This window comes from Schistocerca nitens, chromosome 11 (assembly GCF_023898315.1).
Source record: "Schistocerca nitens isolate TAMUIC-IGC-003100 chromosome 11, iqSchNite1.1, whole genome shotgun sequence".
NCBI classification, from domain to species: domain Eukaryota; kingdom Metazoa; phylum Arthropoda; class Insecta; order Orthoptera; family Acrididae; genus Schistocerca; species Schistocerca nitens.
In genome coordinates this window covers 202395229-202418826 of record NC_064624.1, presented here as the reverse complement: position 1 = coordinate 202418826, position 23598 = coordinate 202395229, and the positions used below count along the sequence as shown (strand labels likewise).

Genomic DNA, 23598 nt, shown 5'->3' with positions numbered 1-23598 from the left:
CTAGAAGATGGAAACGTACACTTGAAATGCACCGAACAGTTGAAACTAGCCAATAGTTTGAAATTAAACCCTTCGTTTCAAATATACTGATTGCCTCAGCGGAAAAGACTAATAAAAGAAAATTTCTTCAGCAAACCGATAAAAATAACTTCATTGTTCTGCATGGCAATTAATGCTTGACTGTCAGAAAGGTGGAAATAAAATCAAATCTGAAACTAATAATGTATTTTAGCCTTCCGTAATTATGTGAATGTATTTTAATTCACATGATAGCTCCTGGCCAAAGAAATCAATTTTGTTTTCATATGACGTGAGTGCAGTAGACAAAGAGGAAACAGCAAAATCACTAAATGTAAACACGGGTCACATGGAGACTACCCGATTCCGTATTATAACTCAGACTGCTCTGCGCATCAGATCCGTATCTACGATATTTCCGAACCGGGGCAATAGTAGATAGTGGTGTCCCTTGAGCATTTGAGATAGGATGTCAAAAATTTTTAAAAAATCGAATTTTCAAAAATATGTTCATTTTGTAGTGCACATCTTTCTGAAGACTCTGATACATAAAACATACATGTCCGAGGAATTTTAAGACATGTTATCTGATCGTAAGTGTGCCAAAGTGCAGCGCCACACCTCTTCACACAATATTCTTCTATCGCACGTCACTGTATTTCGGTCTGTGGAATTTAAACGTGTATATTTTGTACTGGATGCCATCAAACTATATTCAGGACAGCAGAAATTAAAATGTCCTGTGGTGCCTCTCCTGCTTCCAGTTGGCCGATTTGACATCCTGCCCCTCTTTTTTTTTTCTTTTCTTTTTTTTTTAACTCTTCAGAAAATTTGCACTCTTTATTCCCTATTAGCTAACAACTTGCTGCTTTGTGTGACATAAAATTAAGTATAGGATACATAAAGCCAGTAAAGAGAAGAGACAAGCAAAACAGTACACATTTCTTCAATCCTTAGCTCCTAGAATTTTTTTCTCTCTAATCTTGCTACAGCTTTACATGGCGTGCTTTTCTTTCTGCGAAAGGATCTATTACCTCATCAAAGTTCGTCACACATTTTGCTACATGAAAAATCGAAACGTCGTTCTCTAATACTGAAAAAGCTGTAATTACAAATAGGCCCAAGACTAGTGTGGTTTCTCGAACTGATTACCTATATTTTGTCACTGTCTGCAAGATAAAACAAAATACACCTTTATAATACTGCAGCAACTGTAACACACGCCAAATAAACGAGACTGTTTTGGCAGAAATGGTCATTTTTATAACACGAAGGAATATAATTCGCAAAGTACCAATATCAAATGCCTACTAGGCCTACTACAAGCAAAAAGCTTTATGTTAGGAAATAGTTTTACACTTCATTCATACACCTCAGTTTCTCAAGCATGAGACTGAATAGTAGTAGTGCGAAATTTTTATATAAATTTGGAATAGTCTTATTCTTCCATAATTTGTATGATGTCCCCGTTTCTTCTCCTTCCTCGTTCTAACAAAAAATGTTGTCATCACTAATTCTGTATCTATTCCTGCCAATGTCAAAGCTTATTCGCCGGTTAACTTCACTAACTCTGCCAGAATCACCAGTTTAGTTATCCCGCGATTATTCTCCGGCTGGGCGTCGTTACGTGTTCGTACACTGCGTTTTCCGCCCTACTTCCAGAATAGACCTTAAAGAGGCTGCCAGCCAGAGACTGTACAACTGGCCCTTGCTAGTATAGTGATCTGGCCAAAAATTTTCTTTCAAAATTTCATTTTCTTGGATACACCGAGAAGATAATACGTAATGTTTCTTACCTGCCATTCCCGTTAGTCGTTTATTCGCACTCTGGTAGCCTGAATCTACGGATTTCGCTGGTAATCGTAACAATGCTCATCATTCGCAAACCCAATCGACCACTTGATCAGACAGTGGTTGGCTTTCTTTCGTTCGGCTATACTCTGCTCAGTTCATATAGCCCCTTTTGTCTGCAGGAAAGTTTATTTCTAGAAGTGACGAGGATTCCACTGACAGAGACATCACGTACACTATGCACGCATTCAGAAATCAACTTATCATTCGTTCAGAAATCAACTTAGAATGTATTCAACTATGTTCAAAAACCGACAGGGACACGTTTCAAAGTCATACAAATAATCGATAGACCAACATGCGCTGGATGCTAGATGCTTTGTGAAACAAGGTGTATATGAATTTGCCCCCCCCCCCCTCTCACTCCTAGACCCAGGGCTGCTGCCCAATCTGGCAGCTTGAGCGCGCCAGTAAAATTTTTCCCGGTAGCATCTAGCTGCCTTTTTTTTTTTCTTTTGCTGCGACTGCTTACACAGCCGACAGCCATATTTCTGTAGCCAGAAGCGGAAGAAGGTACTACTCAACTGCACATACGCACGATCCCACTCGTAACTGCTAAAACAAATCTAATGTTAACAGTTGTGACGTCACACTCATCGAAGGTACGAAGCATTGCATAGTCTCCCTAAAGCCTCTGACAAATTTTGCTGTTGGCAGACAACTGTATGAGCACTGTGTTTTGTTGCTGTATATGGCGCATTTCCTTTGCAATTTAAGTTTTATTTTAGTTTTTTCTCTCATTCAGGATTTATTGCTGCAGTATTATTCTGCAGTAGCAGGATACAGTAATATCCTTTGTTAGAGTATTGGTTCTTACCAGTCACAATTACAAAAATTTAACTGAGAACAAAAACAATGAAAAATTCCCCGAATTCAAAAAAATTTCCGGGTTTTTCCCAGTTTTCTCCCAGATGAAAAAATTCCCGGGTCTTTCCCGGATCTCCCGTTTGTCCTGGCTCGTAGACACCCTGACCCTGTAGCTGAACACACTGCCAAACATGATATCCCTCATCTCAATGACTGCTTCACAGCCTGTGCCGTACGGATCCTTCCCACCGACACCAGCTTTTCTGAACTGCGCAGGTGGGAACTTTCCCTGCAGTACATCCTACGTTCCCGTAACCCTCCTGGCCTCGACCTTCGCTAGTCACTGTCCTCACCCATCCGGCCCCCTCCCTGTTCCCATTCCAGCACTACACAGCTGTCATTTCACCAGTACACACAGTCTATTAATTTCTTTTTATTTCTCTCCTTTCTGCTACTTACCCCCTCCCCCTCAGCACCTTCTCTCCAGCCCACCGTCTAAACTGCAACACTTCGCTGTCCGCCACTCCCACCATACTATCCCTCCCACTCCCACTCCCCCAGCCTCCTCCTTACCCCCACCAAGTAGCCACTCCCATCGTGCACTGGTGCTGCTGCTCGCAGTGTGGTCTCAGCTCTCTGAGACTGCAGACGCGTGTGCAAGTTGTGTCTGCGCGAGTGTGTGTGCGCGCGCACGCGTGTGTGTATGTGTGTCTACTGCTGACAAAGGTCTTAATGGCCGAAAGATATGACTGCGTGAATCTTTTTGTTGTGCCTATCGCGACTCGGCATCCCCGCCATATGGTGAGTAGCAACTTTCCTTCTCTGGTATTGTTACATTCCATCCTGGATTTTCCATTGTTTGATTTTTGCCTGAAGGCTTTTCTTCAATCCTAGCCCTGTGCTGTTTTCCTTGGTAACTACTTTCTTTTGCATCACTATACTTAATGTCCATCCTTCTTTCTTTCCTTTCCTGTGTTTCTCTAGTTGCCTTACAAACGGCACTGCACACTCTACTTACGAGCCACACTGTATCAACGGACTCGGCCGCGTGCAACAGACAGCCTCGAGACCACACTCACTGATGGTGCAGCATCTTATGTCACATTACTCCCACTGATATAATTAAGCCTATAACTTCAAACTGATCGTGCTCCCTGTGTCAGTTCCCATATTTTTGCGTGTTATCTCCGGCAATTTTCTGGTGCCACACGATCTTACATCTCTAGCTACAAACCCCTCCGCTACAGAGATGATAAACAAGTACACGAGGTGAATGTGGACGGAAGAGTTTTCACAGGCTGACCTCAGTGAGTGTACTTCAATCAGATTGAGGACATCATTGGCAAAGGGCCACTCAGGAGTCCCCAAATTAATTTAGTAAAAATGTACCTACCTATATTGTTTAAGTTAAAAAAATGTCCCTCAAAAGAACAGTCGCAGTACTGACGATATTTGGCTCTGTCGACTGGTGAGTTTGCAGAGCGCTACGCTAGTCAATGTTTTGCACATCTGCATTCTTTTGTAATACCACTCCGATTCTACTCTATTTCATTTTTCGCAGTTCACTATCGACTTCTGTACGGTGTTGTTCCCCGGACATACAGGGATTGGACAGAAATGTGGAAACACTGCACGAACAGCACGCTCAAACACAAATGCAGAATCTAGCCGAGTCTGCAGGTCGAGCCGTCGTATTTGGCCACGAACGGCACCTGTACGATGTCCTCGGTATGTTGAAAATGTCAGTCGTGGCCAGAATGGTGTTTTGTGTACCGAATTCATTATGTGGGAGCCGAGTGAATTTGAAAATCGGGAAACTGTCAGTGCTCGTACGGTGGGTGTTTACGTAACTGAGGTGGCCGGAGTGTTTGGTGTTTCGAGAGGCACCGCATCAAAGATTTACACCATATACGAGGAAAGTGGACAATCGTCATCCACCAAGTCACGACACAGACAAAATTGCGTTTCGAGTGATCACAATGCACGGTAACCGAAGGAGATTGTGGCAAAAAATAAAGAGGGTGACAGCTGCAAAAGCCACTGCAGAACCAAATATCGCACTCGCGAACCCCGTCGGCACCGGACGACACGAAAGGAGCTCTGGAAGCAGGGAATTGCCAGGCGCGCTGGATTTCCGGCTCCTAAAGGGAAAACGTTGTGCCGAAGCCATAAAACCTGGACTGTGGACCGATGGAATAAAGCCACTACGTGACTATGTTGGACAATCGTATCCATCTGATGGTAGAATGTGTGTTCCCCATTGACAACACTGTGTTCCCAGGTGACAGGACTCCCGTTCACACTGCTCACATTGTCCACGTCTGGCCGTGTGAGCACGAGGACGACGAATTGTCACATCTCCCATTCCCATATACATGGAGGCCGTTACGAATGTTAATGGTGTTCCTACACCATATCTGGCACAGTAATGTGTTGTGTTTTTGTAGTGTCCATATTTCTGCCAGGCTCCTGTACAAGCTCGAATTAAAGACCCACATTTAATGCTAGCAGACGACTACTAGTGGGGAATGCCCTCTTTGCCTGTGTTGATCTTCTGCTTACTTCCCTCTTCCTGTGTCCATCTATTTCTGTGAACCCCAATTTTTACATTAAGGTAGTCACTAATCTGATTTCTGCTGCTGCTCAAAGCTCTCATCTTTTCAGGGTTCCACAGCACAATCGGTAAAAACTGAGCCCTTATACGATAACTTTGTCGTCTGTCTGGTGTCGGTCCAAAACCCTTTTTCTGAGGACGACTTATCAAGTCGAAACTTACACCACTACGGTGCCTCGGCAACATAAAAAAGTGAAGCTTTAAAGTCACTGCAATGAAAAGATATAGTCGAAACTTCCTGGCAGATAAAAACTGTGTGCCGGACCGAGACTCGAACTCGGGACCTTTGCCTTTCGCAGGCCAGTGCTCTACCTACTGAGCTACCAAAGCACGACTCACGCCCTACCTTCCAAACTTAACAGAAGCTCTCCTGTTTGGAAGGTAGGAGACGAGGTACTGGCAGAAGTAAAGCTGTGAAGACGGGGCGTGAGTCGTGCTTGGGTGGCTCAGTTGGTAAAGCACTTGCCCGCGGAAGGCAAAGGTCCCGAGTTCGAGTCTCGGTCCGGCACACAGTTTTAATCTGCCAGGAAGTTTCATATCAGCACACACTCCACTGCAGAGTGAAAATCTCATTCTAAAAGATATAGTCATTTACATCACATACCTGCAAACTCACTCATTAAAAAATATAGCATGCTTCCACTTGATATGGAATCGTGAAATTCGGCAAAAAGAAAGATTTCACAGTATAAGCAAAGGAGAAGAAGAAGAAAAAAAAAAAAGGAAAGAAAGAAAGAAAAAAATCCGAAAAATTTTAATTCTATCATACAATAAATATTCCTTTTGTATTTGAAACTAAAACATTCTCAAGAGACACTGAACCTCTAGGACCAATATATTGGCAATACGAATGTCGATAACAGGCCGAATAGATGAGAATCTCAAATTCCCCGAATGGACGATCAGTCTATACGCATAACTAAGTTTGTACAGCACCCTCAGTGTGCGAGACGTACTCGCACCTGGCCAGTTTTTAACTTTAATCTGACTGCCCACTACACAGCTTTTTTAGGCCACGTAACTCAGTCCTACCTGGCCCAGTGCTCCTCGGCGACGTGTGCCGCCAGAGCGTCCTTCCCCGCCAGCAGTCTGAGGCAGTGCGGGCAGGTCAGCACGCGCGACGAGTCGGCAGTCGTGTCCGGTGACGCAGTCTCGGCGGACTCTGACGGGCCACTGCCGCCACCCGCCACTCCTGCACCGTCTGTCTCCGACCGGCCGTCCGACTCGCCACGGCACTCGGGGGCCGAAGACGTCGACTCTGCGAATGGAAACAGACACATTACAATGGGGAAGAATGAGTTTTCCTTCCTGACAAAATGTATCAACATTTATATACAACTGACGATTTCTTAATTTGCATCTAGTCATTTCCACCACCCACACTTTTGGAAAAATAGTGTTTACGGCATTTTGAATATACGAGGTGTGATCAAAAATTTTACATGAATAATTTTATTAGAAACAATGTAATAAGCTTAGACGGAATCAGATTCGATTTGCTTCAAAGTACTGTCCTCGGCTAGCAATGCACTAATACCGCCATCAAATCCGTGACTGGAAGACCTTTTATGGAAGGGCTTCTAGCTGCTCTGTGGTGGCCTTCTCAATATCAGGAATGGTGCCAAAACATTTTTCGTTACACAGGGCTTCGATTTTTGGGAAGACCCAGAAGTAGCACGGTACTAAATCTGGTGAGCAAGGTGGATGTGGACAGACAGGAATACATTTTCCCACCAAAAACTCACACAAATCAAAACGGAGGTGTGCACAGTGTGTTGTCGTGATGAAGAAGGAAGCCACTGAAACATTTTTCCGGTCTCTCTCTCCGCACATTGTTCCACAAAATTTAGCATTTACAGTTGTTCCCTCTGAAATGAACTCTTATCGCACTGTGTCCTCAATATCAGAGAAAAAATAAATAATAAATAATAAAAATAAATTAGCGTGTCTTCAGTATTCAATTTTGACTAGAGTGCCTTTTTAGTGCAAGAAGATTCACTGGTTATGCACTGGGAACACTGAATTTTCATTTCAGGGTCATATCCAAGGATCCATGTTTCATCTCCAGTTACAATTTTGTACACGAAGTCCAGATCTGGACGAAGATGATACTTCAACTCTGTGGAAGTTTACACACGATTTTCCTTGTATTCTTCATTCAAAAGTATGAGAACAAATTCTGCACTCACTCGTACCATTTTCAAATCATGGGTTAAGGTGCTTTGCAAGGACCAATACAAGGTGCTAAGCACTTTGCTAAGATCTCAAATAACCATTCAGCTATTCGAATGAACAATTTCGCCACTTTTTGGACAGTTCTTTCTAATTTTGAGGTTAATGGATATCTGGAATGTTGCTTGTCTTCAACTGACTCATTTCCACTTTTTAATCATTCATATCACTTAGTTAACGTCTTCAGCACTATCGCCATACACCAATTTCATCTTTTCATGAACATCTATCGAAGTTATTTGGAAGAAAAAAAAAAACAACAACTTAATGCTTATGCACAGTTCGCAATCCGAGATGCACAACAGACACGCTAAGAACCACCTCTCTCTAATGTTTTGTGGCTGCTGACTGACAAGTCAGAAAGTATTCCAACTTGATGCTGCCTGCCTCAACAGATCAGGCAATTAAACAAATTACACCAAGTGACCGTAGAGGCAGCAGTTGCTGCTAAAAGAACTCCTTCACCTTATTCTTTGATCACACACCACGTAAGTGCAAATCAAATGAAAACAAGACAAGTGGAAAGAACAGTAAACTGTTCATCATTTCAAAAGTAATCACCATAGCTGTTAATATGCAGGGTGTATCAAAAAGAATCATCAGATTTTTAAAAATCATAACTATTATATTATTTAAGATATGCGTGCGAACAACATACTATTGGAAAGGTCAGCCTCTGAAGTTTTACATGGACCCCTTAAGTAGCAGTAGTGCGCGCCCACTTCAGCTCTAGTAAAAATGGTGTCGGACCAACAGAAAGCTTTTTGCATTCTACGTTTTGTGCATGGCGGGTCATTAACAACTGTTCAGCGTGACTTTCATACTAGGTATGGTGTGAATCATCCTACAGCACATAGCATTAGACAATGGCGTGAACAATTCCGACAAACAGGTTGTTCGTGTGAAGGCAAATCACCAGGCCGTCTCCGTGTGTCTGTCGAATGCATTCACCGTAGTTTCACAAGGAGTCCGCAGAAATCCATTCACCGTGCAGGTCCACAGCTCAACGTGCCCCCGATGTCCATCGGGCATGTGTTGCGTTTACGTTTACATGTGAAACCGAACAAAATTCAGCTACTGCAAGCTCTTCATGAAGGTGACAAACAACAACGTGCAGAGTTCAGTAATTTCGTTCTTGGCAAGGTAGAGAATGACAGTTTTGTTCCGCGCTTAGTGTTTATTGATGAGGCAACATTCCATTTAGATGGAAAGGTTAACCATCATAGTGTGAGAATATGGGGTACGGAACAACCACATGAAGTTGGACAACATGAGAAAGACTCTCAAAAATTTAATGTGTTTTGTGCACTTTCACGGGAAAAGGCATACGGTCCATTTTTCTTTGCCGAGAGCACTGTTAAAGGAAGCTCATATCTTATGCTTGAGAACTTTCTTTTCCCACAGTTGGAGACTGATTCAAACGACTTCATTTACGAACAAGATGGGGCACCGCCACACTGCCACCTGGAAGTGCAGGAAATTTTAAATCAAAAGGTTACTGAACGATGGATCGGTTGCACTGGATCAAATGATTCAGCCTTACATTACTGGCCTCCAAGGTCACCGGACCCGACTGTATGTCATTACTTCTTGTGAGAGTTTATAAAAGACTTTTCCGTTACCAACAGCAATGAATGAACTGAGATATCGCGTAACAGCTGTGGAAGCTGTAACTCGAGACATGCTCACTGCAGTGTAGGAACAATTTGAATACCGCACTGACGTATGCCATGAATCTCAAAGGTACGAAAAAAAATCAACTTTTGAGTTTCCCATTCAACAAAAAACAAAATTCATTGTATATGTTTATTAGTGCCAGAAATAGAAAATCGAACGATTCTTTTTGATACACATTGTATTTATTCCACTATGAGACGAGATAGTCAATGTTTTCTTGGAAAAATGTTTGCAGCTGCCTATAGAACCTTGATTGTACCCAAGTGTAGACCTCTCCAACCAAAGCACATCGACAGTGACAAATGTTTTTATTTGGGGACCCAAAATTACGTAAATTGCATGGAGAGAGATCGGGACTGTACGGGTGTAGGTGTAAGGGCTTCCCAGTGAAACTTCTGCTGTATATTCGAAACAACCGTGGCAATATATGGGGCCGTCCGGACAGCAGAAATTTTCCTGAAAAGCTGTCACACATCATGTATACAGTCCCTATTTCCTGCCGTGCAATTTCCATATTTTTAGAGCCCTGAAGAGAGACATCCGTGGCTCTCAATTTGCTTTGGACGAAAAGCTGCACGGCTGGATAAAATCATTGTTCTGCAGGGAACTGCAAACAGTTTTCATGAAGCCACTGACAATTTTGTCTCTCAGTGGAATAAACATATTAACGGTCATGTCAATTACTTTTGAAATATATTTTGAAAAGGAAAGTTGCCACTCTCCTTATAGCGGAGGTGCTGAGTCGAAGATAGGCACAACGAAAAGACTTTCGGCCAGCAAGGCCTTCATCAAAAATAGACAATAAACACACACACACAACTGTAGTCAATTGCTTGAGAGTGCAGTCGTGTGTGCGAGTTGTCTTTGGGGGCACACGCGCATGTATGTGTCATCTACTTCTGATGTACGCATTACTGGCCAAAAGCTTTATTTATTTGTGACAGTCTATTTTTTGTACTATCTGCGACTCGGCATCTCCACCATATAGTGAGTGGCAACTTTCCTTTTTGTACTATTGTTACATTCCATCCTGGATTTTACATTCTTTGAAAACTTTACTTACTTTTTTCCATCTGTCTTGTTTACATCTGACTGCCACTTGCATTTCATATACTGTCTACTACAGTATTATGTCTAATGTCAATTATTTCTGTTAGTCCCCCTCCTTCCAACTTAACTGTTTTACTTTCACAGCAGATAATATTAGGTTGGTGCATAAGTTTGTAGCAGTTTTGTTTTGCTTGTTTGTATTCCAGTTGCTAAAGGTTTATTTACTAACTGTCATGTCTTGCTTGTAGTTACTTTTGCTTTCTGAGATTACATATCATCATTTGTCATTGATACATAGTGAGTGGAGCTGTGGACACTACAAAATGTAACATCAAGTGGGCATATCAGAACATTTACAACATATTCTTCTGTTTCAGTTCAACAGAGGGGTGACAGCAGTGGAGGTAATCAGAATTGGAGACATTGCTGAGTGAAGACTTGCGTGAAACTCGAGAAGAATTGGCACGATTAGTGGGAGTGACACAGGAAGCCATTTCAAAATGTCTCAAGGCTGTGGGCACAATTCAGAAAGAAGGAACTTGGGTCCTGTGTGAGCTGAAACCGAGAGACATTCAACGGCTTTTGAGTGTTTGTGAACAGTTGCTTCAGAGGCAAAAACAGAAGGGATTTCTGCATTGCATTGTGACCGGGGACGAAAAATGGGTTCATTACAATAACCCTAAATACAAAAGATCATAAGGATATCCCAGCCACGCTTCCACGACGATTGGCCAAACCGAATATTCACGGCTCCAAGATCCATGCTCTGCATTTGTGGGACCAGCTCGGCACTGTGTACTATGATGTGTTAAAACCGAATGAAACAATCACAGGTGCTCGTTATCAAAGGCAGAAATGCGTTTGAGCAGAGCATTAAAAGACAAACGGCCGCAATACAATGAGAGGCACGATCAAGTGATTTTGCAGCACAACGACGCTTGACTCCACGTTGCAAGAGAGGTCAAAACGTACTTATAAATGTTAAAATGGTTAAGTCGTACCACACCCGCCGTATTCTCCAGACACATGCTCCCTCTGACTATCACCTGTTTAGATCAATGGCACATGGCCTGGCTGACCAACACTTCTGATCTCACGAAGAAGTCACGAATTGGATCGATTCATGGATCGCTTCAAAAGATGAACAATTTTTTCGATGCAGGATTCGTACACTGCCCGAAAGATGGGAGAAAGTAGTGGCCAGCGATGGAATATACTTTGAATGATACGAGTGTAACCTACTTGTTTCATTAGAGGCTCAAATGTTTGGGAAAAATCAGCGTAAGCGAAGTTTTACACCTTGTAATTACAGCAAGGGGAAAAAAAATTGACTTGTCTGTTGTGAAAGTCTAAGCTGGCACAAAATCGTTCAAGATTCAGAACTGTATAAAATATGACAATGAAAATTTCCAACAGCTAGAAAACTAATGCAACCCCAGTTCCCAGTTTGTAACTTCTAGGAAGCAGATTTAAAAAATAATTTTCACTATTTAAAAAAAAAAAAAAGAACATAGTTACATGAAAAACAGGTAAAAAAAGGTTTGCACAATTTTTCGACATACTCTCCAAAAGAACTGAGACACCTGTCATACCGCCGTGGGTTCAATTTCTGCATTCCTGTGTGGTAGAACCCTGCCGTCTGTGAATGGAGCCGGCGTGTGACTGTACTGTGCAATAATATCCAAGTTCTCTCACTTGACTGCACAATAATACCGTAGTTCAGAATTTTGGATCATAAAGACACTGCTGCTGTGATAACTGTCCTTTGTTGTAAGCAGAAAGAAAAGTGGACAAAAAATCAGCTGATTGGGCATCAAAGATAACTCACAAAATCTTGTTGTCACAAGTGATGTTGGAAAATAAATAATTAATCAAAACTTTTTGTGTGCTTATTGTCCAATGTCACACTTTAACCTGTGTTGTTGGTTTTAAGTATGAAAGTAATCTACCGATAACAAATATTGAGTGAATAACCATCAGTTCACTGGGATACTGTAAGTTCTTTGAGTCACCTATGCAATCTAGTTCTCACGGCATGACACGTCTCAGAACTGAGCAATTTACTTGCAACAAAAATGGAAATTTTAGAGTATTTTTGAAACACACTTCCCATATTATTGGAATTACTAACTTACAATATTGTAATTTATAAAACTATACACTTATATTGGAAACGAGATATATTACAATTCATTTCAATATGTACTGACGTGCAAGGACACACCTGAGCAGATGAAACTGCCGTCACCTCCCGTGTCTCCGCAGGGTGCGTCTGACATCAAACAGGTGGGGCTCGGTTCACGCCAACCTGCAAAGTGGTTCCAAATTTAGTTGTGCCACCAGTAAAGTGTGCTTGTGAACGTGCTTTATTCAGCTGTTACGAGTAACCGAAACAGACACTTGTAAGACGATTCACGCTTTACCTGTCACGACACTGGCACTCTCGAATAAGTTTCGGCAATCTTGTCAATCTTATCGTAAGTTACTGTGACTTGAGTAAAATGATATGCTGGTGAAAGCATTTGGTAATCCACGTGTGGTAGAGCAAAACCTGTGAGATCTGATACTGACTGAGGGGAAGGAAATTTTCTTTCAGTATTTGTAACTAATATCAAATTGTAACAAAGTTAGAAAATGTGAAATAGACACAATAAAAAGGAAATAGAAATAAGCTTAAGTACAAATCTGTCGTTAACCCATTTCTCATTTGGGCTTAATGACACACATGCCGACTCACCGGAGAGACAACTCTAACTTAATTTGCCAAGGATGGTGTGAAAGAATTTCATAACTACCACCTCTAAATTTGCTAGAAACGTTATGAAGACCACTGACAATTATAAGTGGGACCAGCAGACTAATTTTTGAACCATGAATCTCTCAAATCTTAGTCCTAGCATTACACCTCTTCTAGAATTGCAATTTCTATTACCATCCTACATCAGGGAGTGCAAAACACAATGAAAGACAACTGTAAGTTGAAACTTCCTGGCAGATTAAAACCGTGTGCTGGACCGAGACTCGAAGTCAGGACCTTTGCCTTTCGCGGGCAAGTGCTCTACCATCTGAGCTACCCAAGCAAGACTCACGCCCCGTCCTCACAGCTTTACTTCTGCCAGTACCTCGTCTCCTACCTTCCAAACTTCACAGAAGCTCTCCTGCGAACCTTGCAGAACTAGCACTCCTGGAAGAAAGGATATTGCGGAGACATGGCTTAGCCACAGCCTGGGGGATGTTTCCAGAATGAGATTTTCACTCGGCAGTGGAGTGTGCGCTGATATGAAACTTCCTGGCAGATTAAAACTGTATGACGAACCGAGACTCGAACTCGGGGACCTGCACGCGAAAGGCAAAGGTCCCGAGTTCAAGTCTCGGTCTAGCACACAGTTTTAATCTGCCAGGAAGTTTCATATCAGCGCACACTCCGCTGCAGAGTGAAAATCTCATTCTCAAACTGTAAGTTAACAGTAACAGGAGTGCCATAAAGGAAAATCACGGTAAGCCGGTTTGAAGTGAAATTACAATCTGATACACGAAGCTGCCAATCAGCACATGCATGACAAATGGCGGACAGGGTATGGAGCAATTTACAGCTGCGTGCTGATGATGCTGTGGTTTACGAGAAGGTGGCATTGTCGAGTGACTGAAGGAATATAAACATGACTTAGACAAAATTAGCCCGCCCGCCTAGCTGCACGGTCTAATGTGCTGCTTCCCGAACGGGAAAGCGTGCCAGTCCCCGGCACAAATCCACCAGGAGGATTAGTGTCTATGTCCGATGTGCGGGCCAGCCTCTGGACGGTTTTTAAGGCGGCTTTCCATCTGCCTCAGCGAATGTGGGCCAGTTCCCCTTATTCCGCCTCAGTTACAGTATGTCGGCAATTGCTGCACAAATACTGTCTCCGCATACGCATACACCATTATTACTCTACCACGCAAAAATTTGGAGTTACACTCGTCTGGTACGAGACATTCCCGGGAGGGTCCACTGGGGGTCGAAATGCACAAGAACCCTCGGTTTGGTGTGGGGTGGCGGTGGGGCCGGTGGACTGCTGTAGCCTGTTGTGGGGTGTGATCCACTCAGGGCTACAGTGGGGTCAAAGCATCTCCATCGTTTCTAGGTTCCCGGTTCAATACACAATAGCAAAAATTTCTAATTGGTGTGACAAAATTTCCAGTTGGTGTATGAATGGCACCTAGCTCTAAATGTAAAAAAAAAAAAATGTAATTTAGTGTGGGTGAGCACAAAAAGCAACTGTAATGTTCGAATACAGCATTAGTAGGGTGCAGCCTGACACAACTACATCAATTAAATATTTATGCATAATGCTGCAAAGTGACACGAAACGGAATGACCACATCAGGTTTATAGTAGGGAAGGTGAATGTTCTTCACTTTATTAGGAAATTTTTGGGAAAGTGTACCTCAACCATAAAGGAGACAGTATATAGAATGCTAGTGCAACCAATTCTCGAGTACTGTTCGACTGTTTGGGATTCTCAGCAGACTGTATTAAAGGAATGGATCGAAGCACTTCTGAGGCAGGCTGTTACATTTGTTACCGGTAGGTACAAACAACACGTATTACGGAGACTGTTTGTGAACTCAAATGGGAATCCCTGGAAAGATTATGATGCTCTTTCCACAAGACACTACTGTGCAAGTTTAGGGAACCAGCATGTCAGGCCAACTGCAAAACAATTCCACTGCTTCTGACAATAATTTGTGTAAGGGCCTTGAGAATAAGATGCAATAAATTAGAGCTTGTGCAGAGGTTTTTAGATAGTAGTTGTTCTCTCACTCTGTTTGCGAGTGGAACAGGAGAGATAATGACTGACAGCGGTGCAAGGTGCCCTCTGCCATGTGCTGTACAGTGGTTTGTGGAGTATTTACGTACACGTAGATGTAGACGTAGGATGGAGCAGTGGAACATCATTGAAATAGTAAGTTAACAGTTCGTGGAACAGTATGGCAAAAAAAGCTATAATTTTTTGAAGGGTTATATTTTTAAAGAGTTACTCAAAACTTTGCACCACTTCTGGGTTTCAATTTACAGGAAAAAGTGAAAGGAGGTTAGGGTTTAACATCCTTCCATAATGAGATCATTAGACACTGATGAAAATCTTGTATTGGGCTACACTGGGATAGGATATTAGTTGCAGCTTCTTTACAAAGCTGGGCTAGGAATAGGTACAGCTGCTGGAAATCTCAGTTTATAGCTGGGGATTACATTCAATAAAACTGTGCCATCTTTTATACAGTGTCTCACTCCAGCAATCTGCTGATATGCCAGTGTGATAAAACTACAGAATCTCAATGAGGTACACACAAATTAGGGTAAATGACCTGTTCACCACAGGGAACAAAACCAAGACCATATGACGACTTGGAGACCCTACTGTAGAGAAAGCTGACACACTGAACCAAATGTGTTTTGCAGCAGTTGGAGATGTTCAAAGTCACGTGACAATGAAAACAGACTTCCAACTGAATCAGAAATGAATAAATAAATACATAAACTGTAAATGACAAATAGCAAAATGAAGGTGGTGGAATTTGGTAGACAAAATAAAAGTAGCTCTAAAATTGATTTAAAAAATATATATATGTAGTACGTTAGATACAAAATGAAGATGAAACCAAATCTGAGGAGAAAATGGGCAAAGAAAAATAAATAAAATTCTGCAAAACACTTTCACTCAGTTGTAATGTAGGGAAGTGAAACTTAGGCAAAAATAAATAAATAAATAAAATAAAATAAAATAATGTTACACTAAGGAACCAGAAATGAAGTTTCTCAGATATGTAGCTGGAAATGTGAGCTGATATCAAAAGCAAAATACAAAAATAAGAGCAAAATTGGAAATGTGAGCTGATACCAAAAGCAAAATACAAAAATAAGAGCAAAATTAGGACTAATGCCTCTTAAATGAAGAGGTACAAGAAGACAGATGAAAATAGAAACACTGTTTCATCACGAGGATGGACTAACTAAATTCTATGCAAATTACTAGTCACCAGGACAAATAAACACAAGAAAACGCAAAACAATATGGATGAAATTAGAATATTTTTATATACCGCATGTAGGCATAACAGGTGGAGGATGAGGAAACTGCCCTCGCCATTTCCTAAAGCATTAAATATTGAGACCATTGTGCAATGAAATTAATAACCTGGGTGTTTCTATGTGTCAGGTATGGGTTTTTCTTTAAGAATGTGATACTACAATTAAGCAGTCTCTAAAACCGAATATAGTTATTGCAATTCTGAAGAAAGAAAGGACACACAGATCGATCTAGCACTGCATAGATGACAAACTCTCCCATGAGCACTTTACTGAAGAATACAATTGAAGGAAGAATGGAAAGGACTTGGACAAGAGCAATTTTGCTAACAGGAGAAGTAGGGACACACTTCAAGTAATTTTAACATGGCAATTAACAACAGAAGGCAAATTTTGAACAACAAAGGTTTGAACATTTCATTTATAGACTCAGAAATGTATTTGATAATATGGAATGGAATAAAATATTTTCCATTGGTGGAGGGAAGAGGCAATGAGGGAAGTAAAAGGTTATCTCAATTTGGGTGTTGTTTGTTACAGACACAAAATAAACTCAATACTATAATGGTTACAGTATGCACATGAACAAAAACAGAACTAAGTTAACAGTGGGGTGAATGTTGAACTTTGACAGGAGAATCTTGAAGAGGTGGACGACTTCGGAACCACGGTAATAGAATTAATAAACTAGCAGGAAAGACACTGTACCTTTCTATAAAAAGTAACACCTGCTAACATCCAAAAATAAATCAAGACAAAAATGCATTTCCTGAAGAGCTAAATAATGGTGTCCTACCTGATGTTCAACCAAAATGTTGTTTTCATTTTACACACACTATTTCAATGACTGGGAGTTGTGTTATGTGTATTCACCGCCTGTACTCTAACCACCGTTCAGCTACTGTCGGTCCCACACTGCTACTTATAGCCGGCTGCGTGTTCGACTTCCGATGTCTACTGTGTCCTTTGATGTTCTTTTGTTTTCACAATCTTGCACTGGTAGTCCACAAAACAGGAACCTTCTCTCAGCTTTTCCCAGCTCTGCTGGATACGAAAGCTGACAAGATCTCAACAGAGTTTTCAATTTTGACAAATCTCAGTGTCTACCACCGAATTTATTACTATCTTGCGGCGCAGCATGTCAACTGGTGCAAATAAATCGAGAGAATATGCTTTACACAGAAATCAGAGTGGGCTCGGAAGAAAGTATCAAAGAGCACAGAAGGTGTCAGCAGTCAAACTAGGTCACAAACATCGGTACGACGATAAGACTAGTACTCTACCTGTTTCGAGTCCAGGCAACGAGCAGTCGCCGAAGATGACATCTCGGTGCAACGTCAAAATGTTGTGTGTAAAACGGAAATGACAAACTGACAGGATATGCAGAATCACACCATTAATCGACCACATCGAGAAAACCCGAGACGTCACTTTCGGAAAGCTAGGAACGGAGAACAACTGCGTTCAGTCGTGAACCGTGTACAGCGGGAAGCACAGAAATGAAAATATTACATTCCTCTCAAATTCAATGCTAGAAGAGACTGTTCGCCAGGTGGGATTACAAAGTAAGGAATGAAAACACTTGCAGATAGTAAATGAGAAAATGTGTGTATACAGAATACAGCAAAAAGGAGAGAATTACAGAGTACATATTCGGACAGGAGTCATCGCCAGAAACTGTGGCCGAAAGGAGGACAGAGGGAAGGAACAGAAAGTGCACATCACGAGTTATATAGGAGCCAGCAGCTATGCCGAAACTAAGAAGATAACAGAGAACGGCAAAAGGAAAAGACAGTCGTATCGAACAGACCTTCAGGGTTGACGACAGGAGCAAAAAACGAAAACTGAGACAAACCACAAGAGGAGGAGGAGGAGGAGGAGGATATTGGTGTTTAACATCCCATCGCAACGAGGTCATTAGAGATGGAGCACACGCTCGGATTAGGGAAGGACAGGGAAGGAAGTCGGTCGTGCCCTTTCAATGGAACCATCCCGGCACTTGCCTGGAGCGATTTAGGGAAATCACGGAAAACCTAAATCGGGATGGCCGGACGCGGGATCGAACCGTCGACCTCCCGAATGCTAGTCCAGTGTGCTAACCACTGTGCCACCTCGCTCGGTAAACCACGAGAGACACACTCACCGTGGTCGGAGTCTTCACCGGCAGACGCGTCACCTGGGTCGTTCTCGGGCTTGACGCGCTTCGGCTTCGGCTTGGTGGAGATCATCTCGTCCTTGTGCACCTGTATCATGTGCGCCTGGTGATTGAGCTGCTGGTCGAACCTTTAAGACACACCCAGTGAACACTGTTACTTCTTATTTATTTATTTAATTTGCACACAACTGCCAAATTTATCATTCCTGCGAAACATAAGAAATAGTGTCAATACAAAAATTTCGGTTCAACATACACGGAATGTAAAACAACCGGCACCATCTTATTACTACTTAACATATTTATTAGACTACAGTTCCTATGCTACTGCTTCAAATTGATTTATAACATGTATAACATCATACCAATCAGACAAACAACTTCAAATTCTATCGAAGAATATGAAATTTTTTCTTATACGGTCTCAGCTTACTGCCTTAATGATGCACAGCAAGTGCCTTAATTTTTTTAAAAAATTACAATATGCTTCCAATTATTTGTGTGGGGATCGTCCAGTTCACAGAAAAAAATGGAAAACCTAAAGTATTATGTTACCAGCTCAAAAATGCTCCTGACAGGGCACAAGAAAGCCAAATATTTTCCTCTTTATAAGATTCTGAAGGAAAGTGGGGGACCAGCTGTCTTAATCTACATTCCGCCTTCCTCCCAAAACATTTTGGCACACGAAAATATTCACAGTCTTTTACAATGGAACATTCTAAACTCCTTTACCCAGTTCCCTCTGTAGAGAAGCACTCGTACTCAGCGTCTCCCTCTCGCTGCCACTCCGTATGTATCTCTCTCTCTCTTTCCCACTTTCCCATTCGCACTTTCTGCTGTCTGTCACTTCCACTGTCACTGCCGTCCTCCCTTTCTCCCACTCTTCGTTACTACTGACTCATTCTTCTCTGCCACTTCCACTGTCCCTCTGCCACTGTCTTCATCCCAATCTTTTTCTCTCTCGTGCCCAGACCTTTCTTTCTCGCTCAGAGTCTGCCATCTTTCTCTTCAACTACCATTATTTCTCTCCGTGTGTCCTCGGGGTAGTTTGCTCGTAGTGTTGACCCCTAGACCGGGAAACTTGTAACATTAGGGGAGGGGGGAAAAAAAGGGCAAATTTTTTTTGTGTTACAGTTTGCCAGTCTGGGGGTCCAGACCTCTCCGAGCCTATGTATTGTCTCCACCCATCTTCCCTCATTTCCACTGTCTCCTCTCTCCTTTGTTCCCACTACGTCTATCTTTACCCAGCTCCTTTTCTCTTTCACTGCCATTCTCTCTCCCCCATTATCACTGTTTCCTCTCTCTTTCTCTCTCCCTGGTACTGTCTTGCCCCTCTTCCACCAACACTGGCTTACTGCTACCCACATGCCAGAATTTTTCTTGGAGAAGACAGAATGAGGCTCGAGTCAGCTGACTCTCCACATTTCTGTCAGAGTCTCTTAAAAAGGAGCATATTTGCCTGTCACAGCATTTTTCAACTGATTCCCTTATTGTCCCTGTTGCAGCATGGTGTGCTACTGTTATGAAAGGAATTCTGTAGGTCAATAAGTTTTGACTGTTTATTTGTATAATTCAACACACATAAAAACAACAAATAAGTATGCACAATACGAATTGAATATAAAATTATCTTCAAGAGCACTTTCCATTACTCGATAAAAATACGCAACATTTTTGCACTGCCTCTACAGTGCAGCAAAAAATACAATATACAATTTGCAAGTACAATCGAAGAAGCTCCTATGACAAAACTATTTTCTGTCGGCTGCTTATGCCAATAGATGATACCGTCAAATAATTTCCATGTCGAGACAGATCATATAGGTATGAAGCGCCCATTATACAGAGATAGTGTGTCAAATTTTAGTGGTGAAAATAATGGCAACAAAAAAAGTAGACCTCAGAACCCTTGCGAGGACCCGGAACCTTTGCCACATGTTCACAAACGTTCAGTAAGTCTGTTAAAACTACATTTATGCCTCAGACCAGATTTACGTACATATTTTACGTGTTTAAGTAACTTTGACACTCTTTATCTCAGTAACTGATAATGCTACTGAAGAAAGTGTTCTAAAAGGTCATCTCCTTAAAAACACAAGTAAAAATTTTGACAAGTTGCCAAGCACTGAAATTGCAGAAGTGGTCATCACCAAAACTGGTACTTTTCGTAACCGTAAACCACAGTTTTTCGGTGATTTCTCAGCAAACACCAATGAACAAATAATGCTTTTATAATCCACCTAAGGTCCACCCTAGACCACACCAAATGCAAAAGAACCTTCGATTTGCTCACTTTGTCTGGGCCGGAGGAAGTGTGTGATGTTTAAATTTTGACTCTGTACTGCAATATAGTTACAGTACTCTGTAGTGTAATGTGGTGTTTTTAGGAAGGCCCTGTTCCACTATGAGCTTTCAGGACAACTAAAGATGATTTTGACATTTAATAACTTATTAAGTAGTATGTAAGTGGGAAGCTTTCAGTGTGTGTGTTCCGCTCTGTGGTTCATCCAGATGCCGTTGTAACATTGAGTCAAGATAGCTGTAACGGAACTTGAATAGCGTAAAGTTATCGTTAAAAACGCACGCCGCGCGATATGTTATGATTTGGTTGGTCATAATAATAGTAACATGCTTTTGAATACAATTAAAATATAACGGCGATACCTGTTTAGTGTTATTGGAAATAATATGTAGTAAATTAATGAGTAAGGTAGCCGATCCTATGAGAAGAGGTAAAATTGGGCATATTAAGGTGTTTGGCTTTATATCGACTAAGCCGATGATTCAGTGTCTTTTTTTTCCGTTTACTCTTAGAAGAAGAAGAAGGAAAAAAAAAAAAAAGTAAAGAAGTGCTAATTGTGCATTGTGTATAATCAGACTAACAAATGAACATTTAGTTACGCGAAATAGCGGATAGCGAAGTGTGGTCATTAAATTGAGTACACCTACAGGGCGGTCAATTCCGGGATAAGTCTATTCGCATCTCACGAGGGACGCGGTATTGAGACCGGTTATTTTTTATATCGCGGAGAGCGGGCTTCAATTTATAAAAAGGAGGAAAGCTGTATCATTATCATTGACTGTTGGTGTCAAGCAACCAAAACTGTTCATCAAAGGGTTTCGGTGAATGAGTGGTGAATGTGAAATGAAATTGTGAACGAAGTTATGTTAAATAAAGCAGAAGAAACAAGACAGTTTGGTCGTATCTGTTATTATTCCATAAACTGTAACATTTATTCTCATTGTACGAAGCCTTTATAGACGATCGTTATGACAATTTGCTTTGAAGGGATCTCGTCACAAGTTAAGTTTTGGGGACCTGGTCAAGAGGGGATAGTTCGTAGATCCTAACTACCGCAGCTATTCTGGAATCAGGTGCTACCGTGACCGTTGTGTGTTGTCAATGGCTTAAGGTCATCATATCTCATGCTCTAAGATCGATGCGCCTTTCCTCTTCGTATAACGGTGTCTCACGGTAACAACGACAATGCTGACAACGAAGGACGATACGGTAGACCGTACAAGCAGTAAAAGCAAAGGTCCGTGGCAAGCTGTGACGTGAGGTAGGAGAGTAGATTGCTGTTAGGGCCCATTTATGCTTTGGGGCAAAGACATGGCAGTGTCCCGGAGTACGAGTAAGAGGGCCACTGAAAATATCAATGGGAGCCCCAAACAAATGTAGGACCCAATCAGACACAATTAATTTTGGTGTACAACCTGAGAGTCAGACAACGTATATGTTAGGTCGAAGATGATTTGTAAAGCTCTGTGTGCGCTACTTGATTTGTTGTCTGTCTATTGCCGAGTTGAAGGGGTCAAATACAGAAGAGTTTTTACGGAGGAGTCGAATTCATTTAGTAGTTCATAACAGTTAATACTTTCTTACAGCACTACCCTGCCAGAGAAACAAAGTCCACAAGAAGTAGTAGTTCATACACACCTATGGCAGGTATTAGCTGACCCACAAGGACAATCGGGAAAGGCGACCGTTTATTTGCAAAATTTATGACCGGTAATGTTCATCGAGAGAGTGACAGGTCCAATGCGACTGTGAAATATCACACATACTTCTGTAAGTTGCATTACATCATCATGCCCATTTTTTCAACAGGTATACAAATGGGCAGTAGGCCGAGGGCTATCCGAAACACTTCACGCCTTATCTCTGTGATCAACCGAACACAATACACAATCCGTAAAATCCCTTTTCCGTGTGTGGCTTTTTGAAATACATTGGTACTGTGCACAAATCGATAAACAGAATATTTCATTTCGAAAACAAAAATATTTTGCACCCCCCCCCTTCCACACACACACACACACACACACACACACACACACACACACACACACCTGCAGTCTCAGATACTGCAGACTTGTGTGCAAGTTGTGTGTGTGTGTGTGTGTGTGTGTGTGTGTGTGTGTGTGTGTGTGTGTGTGTGTGTGTGTGTACTGCTGACAAAGGCCTCGATGGCCGAAAGCTATCATTGTGTGAATCTTTTTATTGTGCCTATCGCAACTCAGCATCTCCGCTATATGGTGAGTAGCAACTTTCCTTCTCTGGTATTGTTATGAACTATTTCAAACTTTCCCAACTTCGAAAAGATAGCAAAATCAATGTTTAAAAGTTAACAATTATCACAATACTGTTAACAAAATCATCTTATAATCTACTGATAAAAGTAATTACACCTATTAAACAACTACACACTAATTTATATACATAAATGTACAAAAAATATACACTCCAGCACTATGTAGGTGGTCCTCCCAGGTGCGTAATACTCTTATATAATGCACAAGTATTTACTATAACATTACCTCCTCTCTTTAAGACACTTCCTAAAAACATTTTTTTCTTTCACCTTGTTTACACCAACTTCCACATTGAGACACACGTCATCCTCCCTCCATTTTTTTCACTGCATCAAGGATTTTGGATATGCCAGCAAATACACATTTTAATAGGGTTTCTGTGCTACTTCAAACAACCAATCAACCACAACCTACAATTTCCTTCTTTTCGGAGTATATTTTCTTTGACCACTCCTCGGCCTTATTTAAAACGATGTCTCCGATTTTAAATACAGTAGGTTTCAACACATTGTCATGCTGTTTCTATTTTCT

At 41.6% G+C, this 23598-nt stretch overlaps 1 protein-coding gene across 1 annotated transcript in view; it reads right to left on the bottom strand.

Moving 5' to 3' along the window:
* Positions 1-23598, bottom strand: part of LOC126212786 (uncharacterized) — a 292909-nt gene that overhangs the window by 169977 nt on the left and 99334 nt on the right. The window contains exons 10-12 of the mRNA XM_049940189.1: positions 18460-18599; positions 12474-12557; positions 6323-6548 (exon numbers count right to left, since the gene is read on the bottom strand). Of these exons, the coding sequence (XP_049796146.1) occupies positions 6323-6548; positions 12474-12557; positions 18460-18599 (450 nt within the window). The remainder of the gene's footprint in view (positions 1-6322; positions 6549-12473; positions 12558-18459; positions 18600-23598) is intronic.